Source organism: Phascolarctos cinereus, unplaced genomic scaffold, assembly GCF_003287225.1.
Source record: "Phascolarctos cinereus isolate Bilbo 61053 unplaced genomic scaffold, phaCin_HiC Scaffold_4;HRSCAF=312, whole genome shotgun sequence".
NCBI classification, from domain to species: Eukaryota; Metazoa; Chordata; class Mammalia; order Diprotodontia; family Phascolarctidae; genus Phascolarctos; species Phascolarctos cinereus.
The window spans coordinates 463,740,982-463,760,438 of NW_027555847.1; the positions used below are offsets into that span (position 1 = coordinate 463,740,982).

The 19,457-nt window shown below is 35.2% G+C and overlaps 1 protein-coding gene across 1 annotated transcript in view; it reads right to left on the reverse strand.

The window, feature by feature from the left end:
• PREX2 (phosphatidylinositol-3,4,5-trisphosphate dependent Rac exchange factor 2) overlaps window positions 1-19,457 on the reverse strand; it is a 382,998-nt gene that overhangs the window by 269,664 nt on the left and 93,877 nt on the right. The window contains exons 2-6 of the mRNA XM_021002117.2: window positions 17,477-17,548; window positions 17,264-17,386; window positions 14,123-14,227; window positions 9,803-9,904; window positions 4,320-4,481 (exon numbers count right to left, since the gene is read on the reverse strand). Coding sequence (XP_020857776.1) covers window positions 4,320-4,481; window positions 9,803-9,904; window positions 14,123-14,227; window positions 17,264-17,386; window positions 17,477-17,548 — 564 coding nt within the window. The remainder of the gene's footprint in view (window positions 1-4,319; window positions 4,482-9,802; window positions 9,905-14,122; window positions 14,228-17,263; window positions 17,387-17,476; window positions 17,549-19,457) is intronic.

The following is a 19,457-nucleotide window of genomic DNA, read 5'->3' on the forward strand; positions in this document are numbered from 1 at the left end:
TGCTTGATATTTTCCTCTAGATATTTTTCCTTTGCATGACCACAAGTACGTACGACAGCTATAGATCAATGTACATAGTTTGTACACCAGTTGCTCACACCATAGTAAAGTGTTTCTTAGGCCAAAAAAGGAATAAGGGAAGAGAATAGGCTTTTGCATAGTGTCTACTCTGGGCCAGACACTGTGCTAATAGGCACTTTACAAATATTATCTCATTTGATTGTCACAACAACCCTGGGAAGAAGATGTTGCTATTATTCCCACTTTATAATTTAGGAAACTGAGTCAAACAGAGTTTAAGTAACTTGCCCAAGGTCACACAGGGATTAAGTGTCTGAGGCTGGATTTGAATGTAGGTCTTACTGACTCCAGGCTCAGTGCAATCTAGCTGCCTCTTCTCACCTTAATAATCACACTAACCACCACCTCACCGAGCTACTGTGCAGGTCTAACCATATCAGTCCTATGCTTGAGAAACTCCAATGGCTCTCCAGCGCCTTGGGGATCAAGGACAGGCACCTCTAGCCATTATTTTAAGTTCTTCACAATCTTGGTCCTGCTTACATTTCCAGTCTGTTTACAAATTACTCCCTTTTGTATACTCTATGGTCCACCCAAACTCTACTTGCTGTTTCTTTCCCACAAATTCTTATCTCCTATTTCAATATCTTTGAATAGGCTACACCTTATGTCTAGAATAGGTGCTCTCCTCTCCTTTTGCTGTTAGAGTCCTTAGTTTCTAAAAGTCTGTTTCAAATGACACCTCCTATAGATAGATGGATAGATTAATGATTTATTATTATATATATTATTATCATAGTGTTTACTATATAAAAGTGTTCAGGTTTGTTGGCAGATGACCTAAAAGAGTATATAACTATGGTCTTGAGCCATCCATCTGCTAGTATCCCCTATCACTACCCAAAGGATATTACCTTGTACTTACTATGTATATATATTTAGTATATGTACAAAGTAGATATGTGTATATAAGATTTCCCTGATAGAAATGTAAAAGAGTAGGGAATTTTTCATTTTTCCTCTTGAATCCCTAGTGCCTGATGTGAAAACTGATACAATACTTAGGACAAAGAAGGCACTTAAATGTTTGTTGATTAACTGACTATATGGTAAGGTGTTATATAAATATAAATAATACTACAATTGTTGGGAGGGCCTGACTCACTGTGATGCAACTTAACATATGGTAACAAATGCTGGACCTGGAATCAGGAGAGACCTGAGTTTGAATACTCCCTCTAATACTTATTAGTGGTGAAACCACAAGTAAGTCTTTTAAAATCTCTGAATCTTTCCTTGCCAATAAAATGAGGATAATAATATCTGCATCAACTATTTGGTAGGGATATTGTATGAAACAAGTGATACCATGCATATAAAGTTTTACATAAATGTCAGTTTTTATTATTACGAACTGGGCAGAATTCAGTGAAGATAAAAGAAAATAAAAGTCTATGCTGAAAACAATAAGTACATTTCCCCTTAACAACTCTAATAGTAGCATCAGACAAGACCAGTAGCAAATTCAAAGATCCTTCTGAACTCAAGGGAGCCCCTAGGGTCTTGATGCTCTTTTTTTAAACATTTCTTCAGATGGCCACAAATTTGAGCTTAAATGATAATAGAGAGACAGAGAAGAAGAGGAAGCCATTGTGTAGCAGAAAGAACATCAAATCTAGAATCAGAAGACCTGTGTTTGAATCCTGCATTGCCTCCAAATCAAGTGTTCTTTCTACTGATGCATGTTGAAAGTATATAAGTAGAAGCTCTTCCATCAAATGTAGGCTCCATGATGAAAATAAAGAAGAAAGACTGAGCATAGACAAAACAGGATGAAAGAAAAGAATTATATGAACACAGATCTTGAGCTGGAAGGGACCAGGGGCCATGCAGTGCAATCTCTTCAGTTTAGGAGTGAAGATTCTGAAGTTCCTTGTAACTTTAGATCTAAAATCATATTAAAGTAAAATTATTCCATTTTGAATTTTCCAGTGGTCAATGGATCAATATGGATTAAACAGAGAAACCAGAATCTCTTCCTTCATTATATACAAAGATAGCACAATAATGGCGACCTTGAAACTTAGTTTTAAGTTTCCTCTAAACTTTATGGGTTATATAATAAAGTGTCATAGAATGAGTACTGGTATTTGAGTCAGAAGACCTAGGTCATTTCCAATTTGTGTCATTTACTAGCTGTGTGACTGACCAGTTCACTGCTAACTTCTCTGAATTTCAAAACCTTTTTCTGTAAAATGAGACTTACAATATTTTAGTCATTTATTTCAATGATTTTTTTCTGAGGACCAAATGAGACAATATAGTGGTAAAGTACTTTCTAACCATAAAGCTCTATCTAAATAGAAGTCATTATTCTTCTCCATACTTTTTCTGCACTTAAGACAGCATTGTATATCATAGAAAGCATATTATTTTCCTTTCTTTTAAGGAAATCTTCATTTTTGTAGGAGAGCTAAATTTTGGAAGATAAGGTTTCTTCAAAGGACATAACTTTTGTCATATGGGAAAAAGGGAAAAATACTTAAAAGGTTTTAGTTCTCTAAAATATTCAAAATTTTTTTTGTTGTTTTAGTAAAAGTCTTGGCAGACTGACAAATTCTGCAATTTGAAACAAATCAAAATTTTATTACAATTTTCAAGTCATAACAATGTTGTAAAGGCAAACATCCCAGTTTTATCATCCCAGCAGGGCAAGATCTTATGAGGAAAAGAATTATTATTCTCAAGAATCAACTGTGAAACACACAATTATTTTAAATGGCATGGCCCAGCCAGTACTGAAATATGAAGCCATTACCGGTACTTGCAACAGAAAAAGCACAGATGGAGGAGATAAATCAGATTCCCTCAAAAAAAGAGTTCAAAAGGGTAGAGATGGTCAAAAGAAGCATGACATGGTAGAAATCATGGTGGATATGAAGTGAAAGAGCTAGGGTTCAAATCCTGACTCTGCCACTTTACTGCCCATGTAACCTTGGGCAAGGAATTTAACCTCTCTCAATAACAATTTCTTCAACAATAAAATGAAGGTGATGGACTAAATGATCTACAAGCTTCCTTCCACCACTAAATCTATGATCTTCATTAATGATTCTCTACAAATCCCTCAGGTTACTAAGTGGAAAGCTATCGCTTGTGGGTAATTTACAGATAACTATGAAAAACTGCATGGAAAATCAATGCTTTTAGAAAAATGCAACCACAATATACCACTTAGCTGGAAACACATTTAAAATCTTTTTCACTAAGTATTTTACACTGTAAGTGACTCATTTACTGAAAAGCAAGTATTGTACAATTTCAAACTCTATGCTGGGTGTAAATAAAAGCAATTAAAGATAAGATTTTAGATAACCCTCCTTGCAAGGCTAAACCAAATGGAGGCCATCTTTATTCTATTAGACAACTGTGACTTCTAGTAATTATAACTGTAAACATCTAACAGACATTAAATACTAAATTCTGCACTAAACTTTAAAAAAAACCCTTTAAATGAGTCAAAGAATCATATGATGTTGAAGTTGGGGGTCATTTAGTCCAATCTCTTCATTTTGCAGATCAGGAAACCAGGGTCTTTGGTGGTTAAGTGGGCAACTAGGTTCTCTAATTCTTCTGTGAACTGGACCCTAGATCGTCTAATTTAGAAAGTCTCAAAACAAAAACTCCTAGAAAGATGTTAAATTTGTTTTCCTTCCCCTCACCCCATTCCTATCATGGATTCCTATATCCAGAGAGTTTAGGCAGGAGAAAGAAAATATACGATCACTCCTTACATAAAGAAACTATAGGGTTAAGGATTAGAACTAGTATTAGGGATCATGAAATTTCTGAAGACCCCAACACAAATTCTGATATAGGTCACGGTCACACTTGGGCAGGGACCACCCTGGGGCCACCAAGAAAAGTATAAAGACAATTAAAAAGACCTACAATGTCTTCAGATGAAACCACAACCCAATGGCATTGCCTAGGAACATTAATATCATTTATCTTGAAGGGTTTTTTTTGTATACGTACCATATGCTCTTAAGTAGGAATGTAAACTCTTTAATAGCAAAAGCCATGTCATATATTTCCATCACTTCTTTTCCACCAGTCCCTTCCCCTATACCTGCGTAAGACAGTAGCTTGTGCAGGAGACAAGAAACATTTATTAAACTAAAAGAAGCAGTGCCACCAAATTTCAATGTACTACATGAAATATAATATACTGTACTTCTTTTAAACTTGCCACTAGGCCTCGGTATCCAAGTCTTATATATGAATCATGACTGTACCTCCCAGCCTTCAATATGAGACTGCCATTCCTCCAAGACTTCTAATTTTTCCATCTGTCTCTTGGCCTCGTTTATGTTGGAACAAACAGCTTTCATGGCCTGGAGGGCTTCCATCAGGACTGCATAGTCACTGTGTTTCCTTGGAGTCCGTTTCAGCAACTCCTGTTTATACACAAAAATAAATCACTCTTTGATCTTGGGTTCTCCAGTACAGCAGGTTCAAACTGAGTAGGAAGCAGAAACTGAAAAGATCATTAGAGCTATTTTCATAGATGGAATAATGTCACAGCTTTCCCTAAGAAAAATAAAAAAAAAACAATTTCCACTGCATGAATAAATGTTACCCTGATGCATGTTTTTCTCCATTTTTCCTTTTTTTTCTCCTCATCAGTGTTAATTTAATTTTCAAAAGCTAATATAGGTTCTCACCCCTACTGGGACCTTCAATTATCTTACCTAGCAAGTAGGACTCTTTTATAATAACCTTTGAATTTATAAATGTACATAATTAATAATCAACTGAATGATATGCTAATAATATTTCCCTATAATCTATAAACAGAATGCTAAATAGGTCATAGACCAAAAGACCTATGTGTTTTAAATGTAACAAAATTATTTTACTTTTTAAAATGTTAAAAGAAACAAAAAACCTATTATCATCTACAACAAAGCAAAAAATAATATATTTTTCTTAAACTACAGCCAAATAATTTATTATAATTCAAAACTTATTTATTATAACTCAAAAATAGGTGTTCTTTGTGTTACTGTCTATTAAGTCTCTAGTATACACATGAACATATACTACATGAGAATAAGCAACATCCAAGGATTCTTCTGGGTTGTGTTCATAATTTGCTATTCAAAATATTGGAATTAAAGTAATCTCTAATCATTTAAATAAATGAAAGATTTTGTAATTGTTTTCTAAAGGGACAAAATTAAACATCTTCACCCACTGTCTAGACAGTTGTGACCACATTGTTTTTTAATTAGTCATTTGTTTTCTTACTACAGATGCTATCGTTATGTTACTAACACAATTTTATAAGACACATATGAGACATTCTTTTAAAAAAAAGAGAGAGAAAGAGAGGCATTAAAATCTCCCTAACATACAGTGGGAAAATATGCAGTTCTTAGAACACATTCTTTTAAATTCTATTATTGTTCAAAGTTCTGCCATCAACTTTGACCCTCTGTTCAGGACGTTCACACTCTGTTCTGAAAAGCTAACACCAGAGGAAAACATATTACATCACTATCAACATAATTTTTTAAAAATTAAAAGATTGTTACACCATAAAAGTCAATCTCAGGCTTACCAGTCCATTCTCGGGCCTAGTAAGCTTGGCAGAAATGAATATGAAGGTGCTAAGTAAGCCTTGTATGCCAATCGTGGTGTATATCTTGTGAAAAATAGGCCCACTATGTCCAAAATGCTACTCAATGAAGAGACTGTAAGGGTAACCCAAGAAAGAATATGGAGTTTGTCTGATGTAGGGCAGCAAAAAAATTGGAAGGACATAGGACTCATATTCCTCTGCCAGGAATATAATTACTTCCCATGAAAAATACACTAATTCTCAACCCCCAAAATTTATGTTTCCACAAATGAAGCCAGTAGATCTTGTTAGCCCTACAACTTAATCCATGCAGTTTTTCCTAGAAAAGTGAAAAGTAATCAAAAAGATTTTTAGGGCCATGTTTACAGATAAATGCCATCATAGCATGAACGAATGAATGCTAGATGAATGAATGGATGAAAAAGGATTTATTAAATGCTACTAAGTGTTAGGGATAGAAATGCAAAAAACAAGGACAGCCTCTGTACTGAGGGAGTGAACATCCTAATGGAGAGACATCACATAAAGGGGAATGGTTCCTAGGGAGGGATACTTTAGTTCGGAAAATTACAATATGAGTGAAGCATTAAGAGACAAGATTGACACACTTCACATAGGAACAAGAGTGGAGTTGATCCTGTCATGGGGGAATCTATAAACTACACATTAAAAAATTTCCACTCTGTGAATAAAGATTATTCTGGTTTTTATTTTTAAAATATTTTTGTTGTATTGTTTCAGTTCACTGGACAAGTGGAAGAATAAGGCTCCTCTCCACCAAGACTAAAAGCTCTGATTAAACTTCACTTCTACATAGAAAATTCACGTGTTTGGGTCATTGCACTTGACATAAAACCAACAAAAAATCAGTGGCTCTTGTAAAGATCAACCTTCTGCTTTGCCAAGAGCTAATGATCCCATTTGTGTCACTTTCCTTTGAGATTTTTTTCCCCCATCAGGTATGTCCTCCTTTCTGTGCAGCTCCCTTTCTGTTGGCTCCTTACTTGTGAGCTACAAATGCACTGAGATCTCCCATTATCCTACAGGAAACAAAACAACAATAGCAAAAACCTTCTCTGAAGTGCAGCATTCCCTCAACTTATCATCCTATCTTTGGGCAAACATTAATAAAAAAATATTTTATAGTCATTGCTTCCATCTCCTCATCACTCACTCATTTCTCAATCACTTGAAAAATGGCTTCCATCCCTTCAACTCTAGTAATATTTAAGAGAGTTGCTTAACTAATTATCTTCATATTTCTAAATCTAACGAATGTTTCTGTTTTCATCTTCTTTAACTTCTGTGCCGGCCATGTTGTTCAAAGGTCAAATGTACATTTGCCTCAAACGCTATTTTATGGAGAATTCACACAAGGCCAGCACTTGTACGGAGGTCAGAAAAGATACAAGAGCACTCACAAAGTCTCTCTGAAGAACTCTGGAATTGATTATGAGACATAGGAGGCACTGACACAGGACGGCTCAGCTTGGCACAGAATCAAAGAAGCTGCCATGTTCTACGAGCAAAGCTGAATTGCAATAGTGCAAAAGAAACATGAGCTGTGCAAATTTATAGAAATCGCCATTCCAAATGGTCACATAATTTGTGCCTGATCTACCACAGAGCCTCTTGAGCTGTCACTGGTCTGATCAGCTACAGTTAGCAGACTGTACATTGACCCTGACATAGTGATGTCATTTTGATCCTCTTTGATTATGAAGGACAACCCCAACACTGTTGACCACTACCCTTTGGTTCAATACCCCTTCCTTCCAATTAAAAAAAAATACTACACTCTTACTTCTTTGACCAAACATTCTCTGTCTTTTGTTGGCTCTTCAACCTCTTCTCACACCCAAAACACAACCATCTATACCAAGAGTCTATTTTTCATATCTTTAATTTTGCTAAAAATTCACAACTCCTTTTTTCTTCTGTCTCTATAGCCCCTTAATAATTTCTTTCACAACCATGACTTAAATTACCATTCAAAGTAGAAAGCTCCCAAATCTTTATCTTCATTGCAATTTGATTCATTTCATCTTCATTGAAAATCTCACTCTGGAGTTCTAGCTCTATATCTATAACTATGTGTTGGATAGCTCCATTTTAATAACTCACCAGCAACTCCAACTCAACACATTCAAAACTATTCATCACAAAATCTGAGTTAATAGTACATTCAAGATCATTTAGTCCAACCTATCGACTGAGAATCCCTTCTACAATGTTCACAAGAAATAGTTATCCAACCTCTCCATTAAGACTACTGGTTAAGGGGAAACCTGCTATTTTCCAAGTCAGTCCATTCAAGGGTTTGGACAGCTCTACATACTGGGAAATTTTCCCTTTTGTGGAGTCAAAAAACAACCTCCTCAGTTTGCACCCACTGTTTCTAGTACTGCCTTCTGGGGTCAAGTTCTTTTTTTTTTTCCCAGGTGACAGCTCTTCACATGCTTGAAGCTAGCTGTCATGATCCACTTAACTCTTCTCTTCTCCAAGCTAAATGTCTCCAGTTCCTTAAATCAGTTCTCATCATGCAAGGTTATCTCAAGGGACTTCAATTTCTTTCCTAAAAAGCCACCCAAAACAAAGCAATATTCCAGCTGTCGTCTGATCTGACATAAAAAAGGATTGTTGTCACTCTAGCGTTGGGAAGCTACACCTATATTAACACTAAGATCATGTTAACTCTTCCAGCTGCCATATCACAGTATTGGCTCACATTGAGATTTTGGACAACAAAACTCTTAGATTTTTTTCACAGAAACCTCTACATGGTCATGCCTCTTTACTTTTTACTTGAAAAGTTGATATTTTGAATCCAAGTGTAGAACTTTGCATTGACCCCTACAGAATTTTGTCTGTAGGTAATCATTCTAATGTTGAAACTTGTCAAGATATTTTTTGATTCCAATTTGTCCACAAGGATAATATTCAATTCAATCCAATTAAACAAGCATTTATTAAATACCTAATTCATACAGGAAATCAATTCCACTGGGAATACAAAGATAATTTTCCTGATATCTAGTTAAACTATAGCAAAAAAAAAAACTTTCTCAAAAAATAATAGTTTGGGGGTACCACAAACCTTGGCCATATAAGGATGGCAAACAATCAATAAACGTTGTGTGTATTCTAACTTCTCCACCAATTGGCCATTTCCCCATGTCTCTCCCTCTCCTAAGGCCTCCTTATTTCCTGAGACACAACAATATTGAAATTAAGTCAGTTAATAACCCTATAATGGCCTCTAAGTGTTCAAGTAAAAGGAAGAATCAATCAATGGGACAACCTTCATTGTTGTCTCATAAAAGAAATTCCACAACTACTCCAACCTTCAGCAACCACCATTCTGATCAGTCAGCAGCCATCAACTTTGAGGCAAGACGCTCCATTAGCAAAAAGATCACAACTTGCTGAAGGATCAAATGATCGTTAGAAATTTTTTTTAGCTAAAATATTTTAATTAAATATTTTAGCAATAAAATATTTAATTATGTACATTTTTAGACATAATACTATTAAACACTTAATAGACTACAGTATAGTGTAAATATAGCTTTTATATGCACTGGGAAACCAAAAATTTCATGTGACTCGTTTTAATGCAATATTCACTTTATTGTGGTGGCCTGGAAAGAAACCAAAATATCTCTAAGTTTGCTGTCCGTCCTTCATTCTCAAAGAGAACCAATGACATCAGGAGGGTGAAGTCTTGACTTGCAAGTGAATTGGATTAAAATGAGGCATCAGCCTCACTATCTCCTCCAGAGTTATTGGAGTCCAGCAGCAAGACTTAGGTCAGGACCACTGGCAATGACCCTGGATGCAATGGAGGTCTTGGCCTTTTTAAGCTAAGGTCTTTCCCAGGTCTCAGTTTATCTGAGGTAACACCCATTCAGCAAGGTATGTTTGTATTCAAAGATGATTCCTTCCTATGTATGGAACTAAAATGCTATGCTCATTAATTGTTGGAATTTATGGATTTAGTGCTTAAATGCCCACCCTTTTTACATCAATTATGGCAGTACCTTGCATGGCTGAGCAGAACTGCTTCTGTTGAGTAGAATTAAAATGATCATAGATTAGCTAGGAAATGATCCAAAGAAATAAAAATATAAATACCTTCAAAAGGAGAGGATACTTGCAAATTCTTTGTATTGGTGTTACTAAATATCCTTCCAATGGAACATCTGTGTTCTTCCTTCCTCCAAGAAGCATACAGTTCTAAGGTAAGAATAAGTAATTAATTGAATTACCAAATCCCGAATCTATGAAACTTTCCACTGCTATAAAATTCTCTGGAAAACTTGTGAAAATACATGATGAAATGTGGCTTTTTTCTTTAATAAAGAACACATTCAATCACAAGCAATTTTTGCAAAGAGGGTTGTGTCCTTTATATCATTTATATGAGCTAAGATGTTGCTCACAGCCAATAAACATTCTGAATGTATTGATTTTTTTTAATTACAAAATTTGTTAAGAAAGGACCTTAGAGGTTATTCAATTCACCTCCTAGCCCAAAGATGGGGAAACTGAGGTCCAAAGAAGTGAAACAATTTGTGTAACAAATATTTCCTGCCTGAACCTAGATTGAAATTCAAATATCTTATTCACTAGTCACGCACAAAACTATGTTCTATGCACACAGCTTTCTCATGAACTGTGATGAATTAAATGACTAAAACAATGTATACTACAAAAAATTATTCTCCTGTGCAACATTTGATTAAAACAATGGGTTCTCAACTGATTATGAACTGTTAGTGTGATGAGTAAATACAATGCCAAAAGTTTTAGAATTCAATTCAACATAGAATTCAATTCAACAAACATTTACTAAGCATCTATCATGTACAAGGTACTATACTAGGTACTGAGGATTCAAGTGCAAAAAGAAGCCCATACCTCCAAAAAGCTTACATTCTATGAACAAATAAAAATGTTTCACACATGTGCAATAATATTCAAAAAGGTTTAGTCTCTACTCTGAAGGAGCTAACATTCTACTGAAAGAATAAAATCTCTGTGTGTGTGTGTGTGTGTGTGTATGTATACACAAAGTAATTTCATGAGAATTAGGGAATGGGAATATAAGGAAAACCTTCCCTTAAGGGGTGGCCCTGAGTTAGGCCTTAAAAGAAGCAAGGGATTTGATGTGAGTTCATTGCAGAAGATGAAAGGTCAAGTTCATGAAATAGCAAGTGGGTCAGTTTGGTTGGACATATAATGTAGGAAGGGGAATGATGTGCAGTAAGTTTGGAGGTGGGAGCCATAGAGTGGATTATCATAGTGGTAACAGAGAACCACCAAAGACATCTAAGTAGGATAAATGATGACATGTTCATATCTGTGTCTTAGAAACATTATAACCCCTAGACTCACAAATTTGAGTTAGGAAAGTTTCTATCAACCTCAGCTTGTGTAAATTTGGATCAATTTGTGGTGGCAAAAAGAAATAGAAATTGAGAGGATGTCCATCAATTGGGGAATAGCTAGACAAGTTGTGGTATATGAATGTAATGGAATACTATTGTGCTTTAAGAAATGATGAGCAAGCAGACTTTAGAAAAACCTGGAAAGACTTATGAACTGATGCTGAGTGAAATGAGCAGAACCAGGAGACCATTGTACACAGTAACAGCCACATTGTGCAATGACTGACTTTGATAGATTTAGCTCTATTCAGCAATGCAAGGATCTAAGACAACTCCAAAAGACTTGTCATGATGGATGGAAAATGCTATCCACATCCAGAGAAAGAACTCTGGAGTCTGAATGCAGATGCAAGCATACTACTTGCTCTCCTTTTCTTTTGTTGTTTTGTTTTGTTTCTTCTTTCTTGTGGTTCCTCCCATTAGTTCTAATTCTTCTTTACATCATGACTAATGTGAAAATATGTTTAATGTGAATACATACATAGAGCCTGTATCAGATTGCACACCCTCTTGGGGAGGGAGGAGGAGATGGTGGGGGAGAAAATTTAAAACTCAAAATCTTATGGAAATGAATATTAAAAACTAAAAATAAATTAGTTTAGCTGGAGCTATTGACTTTAAACAGAAGCAGTTAGGTGGCACAGTGGATAGAGTGCTGAGCCTGGAGTCAGGAAGACTTATCTTAATGAGTTCAAATCCAACCTCAGACTCTTACTAGCTGAGTGACACTGGGCAAGTCACTTAAGCCTGTTTGCTTCAGTTTCCTCGTGTGCAAAATAAGCTGGAGAAGGAAATGGCAAACTACTCCAGGATCTCTGCCAAGAAAACTCCAAATAAGGTCATGAAGAGTTAGGCAAGACTGAAAAGTGGCTGAAAAAACAACAATTGATTTTAAATACATACACACACACGTGCACACACACACACGCACACACGCATACACACACACACACACACAGAGGTTCATTTAAGGAAATGAAACATCTAATCCATTGGGGGTGAAGGATTGTAATAACTAGCATATCTACTATTTATTTAGTACTTCAAGGTATACAAAATACATATGTTATCTCATTGGATTCTTGCAAGAATTCATTGAAGCTGGTACTATTATCTCCATTCCTCAGATGTGGAAACTGAAACTGAGGTCTTAAGGGACTTGTGAAAGGTCACACAGCTATGACCTGTCTGAGGCAGGACTCAAACCTGTCTTTTTTCTGACTTCCAGTCCAGCACTTTCTCCACTGTACCATCTGTCACACACCCTGTAGGATGCATACTGACTTAGAAAACCACAAATTTGCCTTCTCCATATTGCGCTGTATTTTTATTTATTTCTTAAATATTTCTCGAAATTATTTTAATCTGGTTTGGGCCTCACTCTGCAGTCACTCAGGAGTTTTTTGGGCCCCACAGGATGAGTTTGACACCTCTGCCATAAGGAACTCCTGGAATAGAATTTCCTTCCACCAGCACATCAGCAATTATTCTGCAAATAATAGTCTAAGAGAGTTGACTGGAGTCATGGGGACTGAGTGACTTGCTTTGAATCACAGCCAATATGTGTAAGAAGCAGAACTTGAACCCAATTCTTTCTGGCTCTGAGGCCAGCTCTCTATTCATTTCTATTTACTACTTCACACTACCTTCTTAAGGTGGTGGGTATTATTATCCCAATTTTACAGATGAAGGCACCGAATTACAGAGGTGAGTGCCTTGCTTAAGGTCATACTACTAGCTCATGACAGAGTTGTACACAGAACTACAGCTTCCTAAATTCTAGGCCACTGCTTTCTATTTACCTTACTGCAAGACAATCTAAAACTGCCATCCTTCAGTACAATGTTTAAATATAATTAAATGATAATAATTAAACTTGGCCTGAAACCTAGTCCAGCCCTACTGATAACAGAAATTCATTACACAGTCTCATTTCGCAGTTGGTTAATCAAATCGTTGTGAAAGGAGCCTCAAAATTTCAGTAAGCATCACTGACCAATCAATCACACTTTCTGAAGAACTGCTTCATTCAAAGTCTACCAATGTTCTCAAAGTCAACAAGTCAACAGACATTTGTTAAGCACCTACTATGTGCTAGTCACTGTTTTAAGTGCTGGAGATACACACACACACACACACACACACACACACACACACAAACATCAGTCCCTGCCCTCAAGCAGCTCACAACACGCAAATAACTACATTTAATAAAGCTACATAGAAAATAAATTGAAAATTATCTCAGAGGGAAGCTACCAACATTAAGGGGGGACCAGGAAAAGTATGTTGCGGGAGGTAGGATTTTCAGCTGTGACTTGGTAGAAGCTGGGGAAATCAGGAGGCAGAGATAGGAGAGAGAGAGAGAGAGAGAGAGAGAGAGAGAGAGAGAGAGAGAGAGAGAGAGAGAGAGAGAGAGAGAGAGAGAACTCCAGGCACCAAGAATGCATGAAGACATTATGATACAGAGCGTCTCGTGCTTGGAAAAGCAAAGAAAGCTTAGGTTGGCAGTATACATTGTGCAGTAAGCAATCTTTCTGTTTTGCCAGTAATATCCAAAGGTAATCTCAACTTAGGCATTTTTTTGACTCTGATATTCCTGATCCAAGGAGGAAGGCCAATCTTCGTATTTCTTTTGTACCACACTCACTATTTACTTGGCTTTTCCTTCCTGGACTCAGAAACTAGATTAAATTAAACTCTAAGGAACTAGAAACTGAAAAATGATAAGTTTTGATATACAGTGTTCTTTCTCCCTCTAGGAATGTGTTTTGTCTTTTAGAACCAAATGAGAATCAGCCAGGAGGGGGCATATTCAGCATTCTCCAGACCACATGCTTATCTTAATCAACCCTTCTGAAAATTCATCTAAAGACAGTAACTTCTTAGGAGGAGTAAGGTGTATGACACACTCTACTAAAACCAGTTTCTACATCTGGGTATTGATTTATCCTGGTTTTCAGTAAGCTTATCAGAAGATCACAGACTATGATAACAAACTTACCAAAAGAAATGTCCGTATAGTTCTTATTTTGTTAAGCTCAAGAAGCAATTTCTGTGCCTTTTCATGGTTACTACAGTATTCATCATAAATACGAAATTTATCTTTCTGTGAAAATAATTAAGAAGAAATTATGGTTAGTATATTATTTCCTATTTTATGCGCATATAAAAGATATGTGTGTACACAGATATACATGTATACATAAGACAACACACACAGGAGGAAAAGTGCCCATTCTAATCACTGAATCATTTATATTCATTCATTTATTCAACAATTTCTATTAAGTACCTACTATATGCAAAGAATCCTCTTTTCTGGGGAAATAAAAAAAATTAGTTAACACGCTTAAATCAGAAGGGTACATGAACTTGTAGAGTTTATAATCTATAAGTGAGATAAAGGAACACAAAAAATTATAACAGGTAATGTTACATGATAAATGCATTTGAGAATTGAAAAACAAAATGTGAAGGGATGTCAGAGAGGTGAGCTCATTAATAACCAAGGGAAAAGGGGAGAATTTCTGAAGGAAATAGTATTTGAACTGGACTTTAAAGTGAGGGTAGGAATTCCTCAAGCAGATAGGGCAGAAGAGAATAGAATAAGAAAGAAGGCATGAAGATAAAAGGATTCAGGGAATATTCAAGGAAGGGGCAAAGAGTAGTTCAATGTCACTAGAACAGAGACTGCATATAGATATAATAATAATGAGACAAGGTTGGAAAGGAAAGGTAAGGTGATGTCAGATAGCACAGAGTCTCTAAGACTACTAATCACCTTCCCTAATTTCCATTCAGATGTTTACCAAATACCAGATTTTATAATAAACTGACTTCTCTTTAAAAAAAAAAACATCTAATTCACACCTTTCTTGAGATAAGAAATGAATTTATTTTGCTAGTATCTTCCTAGAATTCACATGTGGACTGGAATGTGATTGTTTTGCTTTTAAAAATATTGCCCTAAAGTTCACTTGAATACTAAGTTAACACTGAAGATGTGATAAATACTTTATTATTTTCAAAGTAAATGTTTATATATTTGATTTCCAGTAGAAACAAAGAACTTTCAGTATCATTGACTATATATAATGACAAATCATTTTCAATACTGCAAATTGGGGGAACAAAGTTATAAATTGGGTTGTTGTGAGGATTAAATAACTTATATAAAGCACTTTGCAAATTTTAAAGTGGTATGTAAATGATGGATTATGATTATTGTGTCATCGTACTGAAAAAAAGGGAAAATTCTTATCTTGCAGGAAAGCATTCTTATACTGTTTGTCCATTTACGCTCCACAAATTATTTTATTCAGTACTGGTTCTGAATTAATTACAACAGCCAGTTTCTACCTTGTGATAAATTTCTACTTTTTTCATAAAATTGCAATATTCATTTTACTCTCTATAGATATGATAATATAAGATGAAACAAAATGTAGATGACGAATCAAGGCAAATTTAAAGCTTAGAGGGCATCCCCAATCCAAAAGCATGATAAAACTAGATTATAAAAAATGAACTCTTTGAGAACTGGAACTATGTCTTACATCATGTCTTTTTTTTTTATCTCTCATAGCATGCAGCAGAGAACACTGTGTGCAGTGTGAGCTGAATGTCTATGGGTTGATTTTTAAAATGACATAACTTTAAACTATTTTCCAAAGTATATCAAGCATCTACCAAAGGGAAAAAAATGATCCTTTAAAACAATAAATAGGAACAGCAGAAAGGAAGTTTGCAGCAAAACAAATATTCTAGGAATATATTTTCAGATTCAGATTATACAGTACTACTATTTCATCTATAGCAAAATGTGATTGACTCCCTACTCTCCACTCTTTTATTGGAAGAATGGGGAACATGTTCCCCCAGACACAGGCACAGAAGCATATCTGAGAGTCCTCCAGCTCTGGGGAAAAACATACTAGGAAGAGGCAACACAGCCAAATCCAGTGGCTTCCATCCTTGCTACTCCTCTGTGATTCCCCTATATGCCACAAGGTAAGTTTCCGCTTTGTGGTACTCTGAGCTATAAAAGTCTAGGTTCATGTAATAGACAGAGGTTTCAGCAAAGAAAGCCCCTTCTGCTCCCAAGAAACCAACCCTTTCTAATACACTGAAGAAAACAAAAGGATTGTCGTGATGCTCTTTACCTTCCACATTATCTTCCCTAGAAAAGTACTTTGTTAAAAAAAAAGGTGACAGCAACAGCACACAGAAGCTCTGCAATTTGTTCATTTAGAAATGGTAATTCCTTCAAAGAAAACAGTAAAACTGCAAACTGTAATGACCATGCACTTTAAGTAATGATCTATACAATGTTGTGATTAACTATCAAGCCCAACAAAACTGTAAAATGAATCTCCACTTTTTAGAATTAGTTAAAACTTGCAATTTTAGGGGTTGGATGTGTGGTTTTATTCCATTTTGGAAACCCTCAACATTCCCTTTTTATTCTACAGTTAGCTTTTTCCTTTGCCTATCTTTTTCTTAAATAATTTTAGATAGTGATGAAAATGATCGTCATACTATATGCAGAACTGAAATGTACACTCAAATAAACGTTTGTTGAATGAAGGAAGGAAGAAACTAATCAATAATATCACCAAGAGTTTATATACTTGCTCTTTTTTGCTTTGTTCAGTAATTACCTATTTTTTGAGAAATTTTCAAAAGAGGGTACATGGAAAATTTGGAGTCACTAGATTTGCACACCTATCAACAGTTGGAGGCTTGTGACGTGTCATATTCCAGAGGAAGAAAAGGTTCATCCAGACTCCAATGGAGTGAGGGTTTCCCAGTTCAAAAGACAAGTTCCCTATGTTTTAATGAAACATAAAAATCTATTCATGATGAGCAGCCTGAATATTCATTAGAGTTCAAAGCTACAGAGGATGCTAAAGACTGACTTGTCTTTTAAAAAGGAGCTGTTTATTCTTCATTGAATAAAACGATGTGAGGTAGTCTTTTTTCTAGCTATGAGTGCAAGTTCTCAGTGCCCTTAAAAGACCTTGAAGCATTGGTGTCAGCTTTCAGTTTCCATGTTGGAATCTGCACGTGCCTCTACGCCAAGACCCCCAAAGAAAGAAAAGAAAACAAATAACTAAGATAAAAAGATGAAAAAATATCCTACAAAGTGAAGAAAGCAGGTTCCCACTTCCTGTTGAGCATTAGGTTCAGGATGTAAACACTCTTCCACCACAGTGAGGAATTCTTTATGAACTGAAAGTATATCTTCAATGTTTGAAAAAAGCATCTGTAAATAAAGAAACAAATAAGCAAGTAAGGCAAATAGAAAAATATATAGAAAGAAAAGAAAGAAATGCTCATTGCAATTTTAATTCACCTTCACGGTTTCTTCTGTAACATTTTTGTCAACTTTTGATGCTGCACACTGGATCATTCGGTGCAAAAAGGCCTAACGGAAAAAAGAAGACACATTTAAGCTCTTTTGGGACATCCTACATATTCAAAAACATTTTAAAGTTAAATTTTATAAATCTAGATTTTTTTTATAATTTTATTAATTTATTTTGATTTATCAACAATCACTTCCATATGCTTTTGAGTTGAAAATTTTTCTCCCCCTTCCTCCCCCCCACCCTCCCCAAGATGGCACACAATCTGATACAGGCTTTACATTTACATTCCTATTAAACATATTTTCACATTAGTGAAGTTGTAAGTAAAAATTAAAACCAATAGGAGGAACCATCAGAAAGAGGAAACAAAACTCAACAGAAGAGAAAAAAAGTGATAGCAATTCAACTTCCATAGTTCTTTCTTTGGATATGGATAGCATTTTCCATCACAAGGCCTCTAGAGATGTCTTCGATCTTTGTAATGCTGAGAAGGGTTAAGTTTATCAATATTAGTCATCGCACAACGTGGCTGTTATTGTGTACAAAGTTCTCTTGGTTCTGCATACTTCACTCAGCATCAGACCATACAAGTCTTTTCAGTTTTTCTGAAGTCAACCTGTTCATCATTTCTTATAGCACGATAGTATTCTATTACATTCATACACCACAATTTTCTCAGCCATTCCCAATTGATAGGCATCCTCTCAATTTCCAATTCTTTGCCACCACAAAAAGAGCTGCTAGGAATATTTTTGTACATGAGGATCCTTTTCCCATATGTATGATCTCTTTCGGATAAACCTAGATATTTTCAAATGCTGCTTCACAAAGATCTGGATGGATTTTTGACAAAAATAACAATTTTGAGAACTAATTTTACAGGGATTTTTTGACATGATTGAATATTTGCATTATTTTGCATTCCTGAAGAATGTCACTCTATATTCTAGTATAGAGGAAGGGCCTAGAAGCAAGTGACAGGTAAAAATTTAATTTTCCATCAATATTCCCTTTCCTTTCAAGGAACTCAAAGGAAATTAATCCAAAAAATCCTGGAGGTCTACAAAATACAACACTCACTATTCTTAAATGCAGAGATTATTGGTAGAAATCCAGAATATCTGATTCATACTCTCAGTCTCATCATGCTAAATGTAAGTTAAAGGTTAGTGAAAACAAAGATGCTTTTTTTCCCTTCTAAGTTTATTTATCTCCTAAAATCTATCCATAGAATTTCTGATCTTTAAGAATTTCTGATCTAAATGATGATAATAAACAAAATGCTGCATGAAAACACTGATTCCTGTATTTGAAAAATGCTATGGATAATTCAGATAGTTCAAATGACTGCTTGAATTTAGGCATATTGAACTCTGAAAGAAGAGACAGACTTCTCTGACATTGTCTAACATGCCCATGGTCATTTTCATGCTTTATGTAATTTTAAACTTAAAGTTTATTATCTATTTTCCCATATGTACATAGTAAAAATGTGTACTTTAGAAGCTTCTATGAGGTCTTGCTATAACATGAGTGACGTACATGCCAAGTTTACATTGCAAATCAACTATATGACAGACAAGCCAGAACTCATGCAAAAAGTAAGAGAAAGAAAAGTAAGACTATATATAATTTTAAAAGCTTTCACAGCCATTTTAATTCTGTATGTTGTTGGATCAATACCTTGAGCAATGAATTAAAGTAATTAAAATTTAAAGTGATGAAACAACAAATGGAGTCATGAAATACAGTGAAAGGTAGAATTAGTCAAAATAAGTCATACACTTGCCTAATTGCACAACAATATATCGCACTCATTTTCCTCCTTAAAAACATGAAACCTTTTTGCTCAACTTAAAAAAAGCAACCTTAAACTTGTTAGCATCTCTAACCAATCTTATATTTTCCCATGAGCTGAATTCTATTTGCTTAAAGTTGTACACAGTTGATGAGAGCAAAAAAATC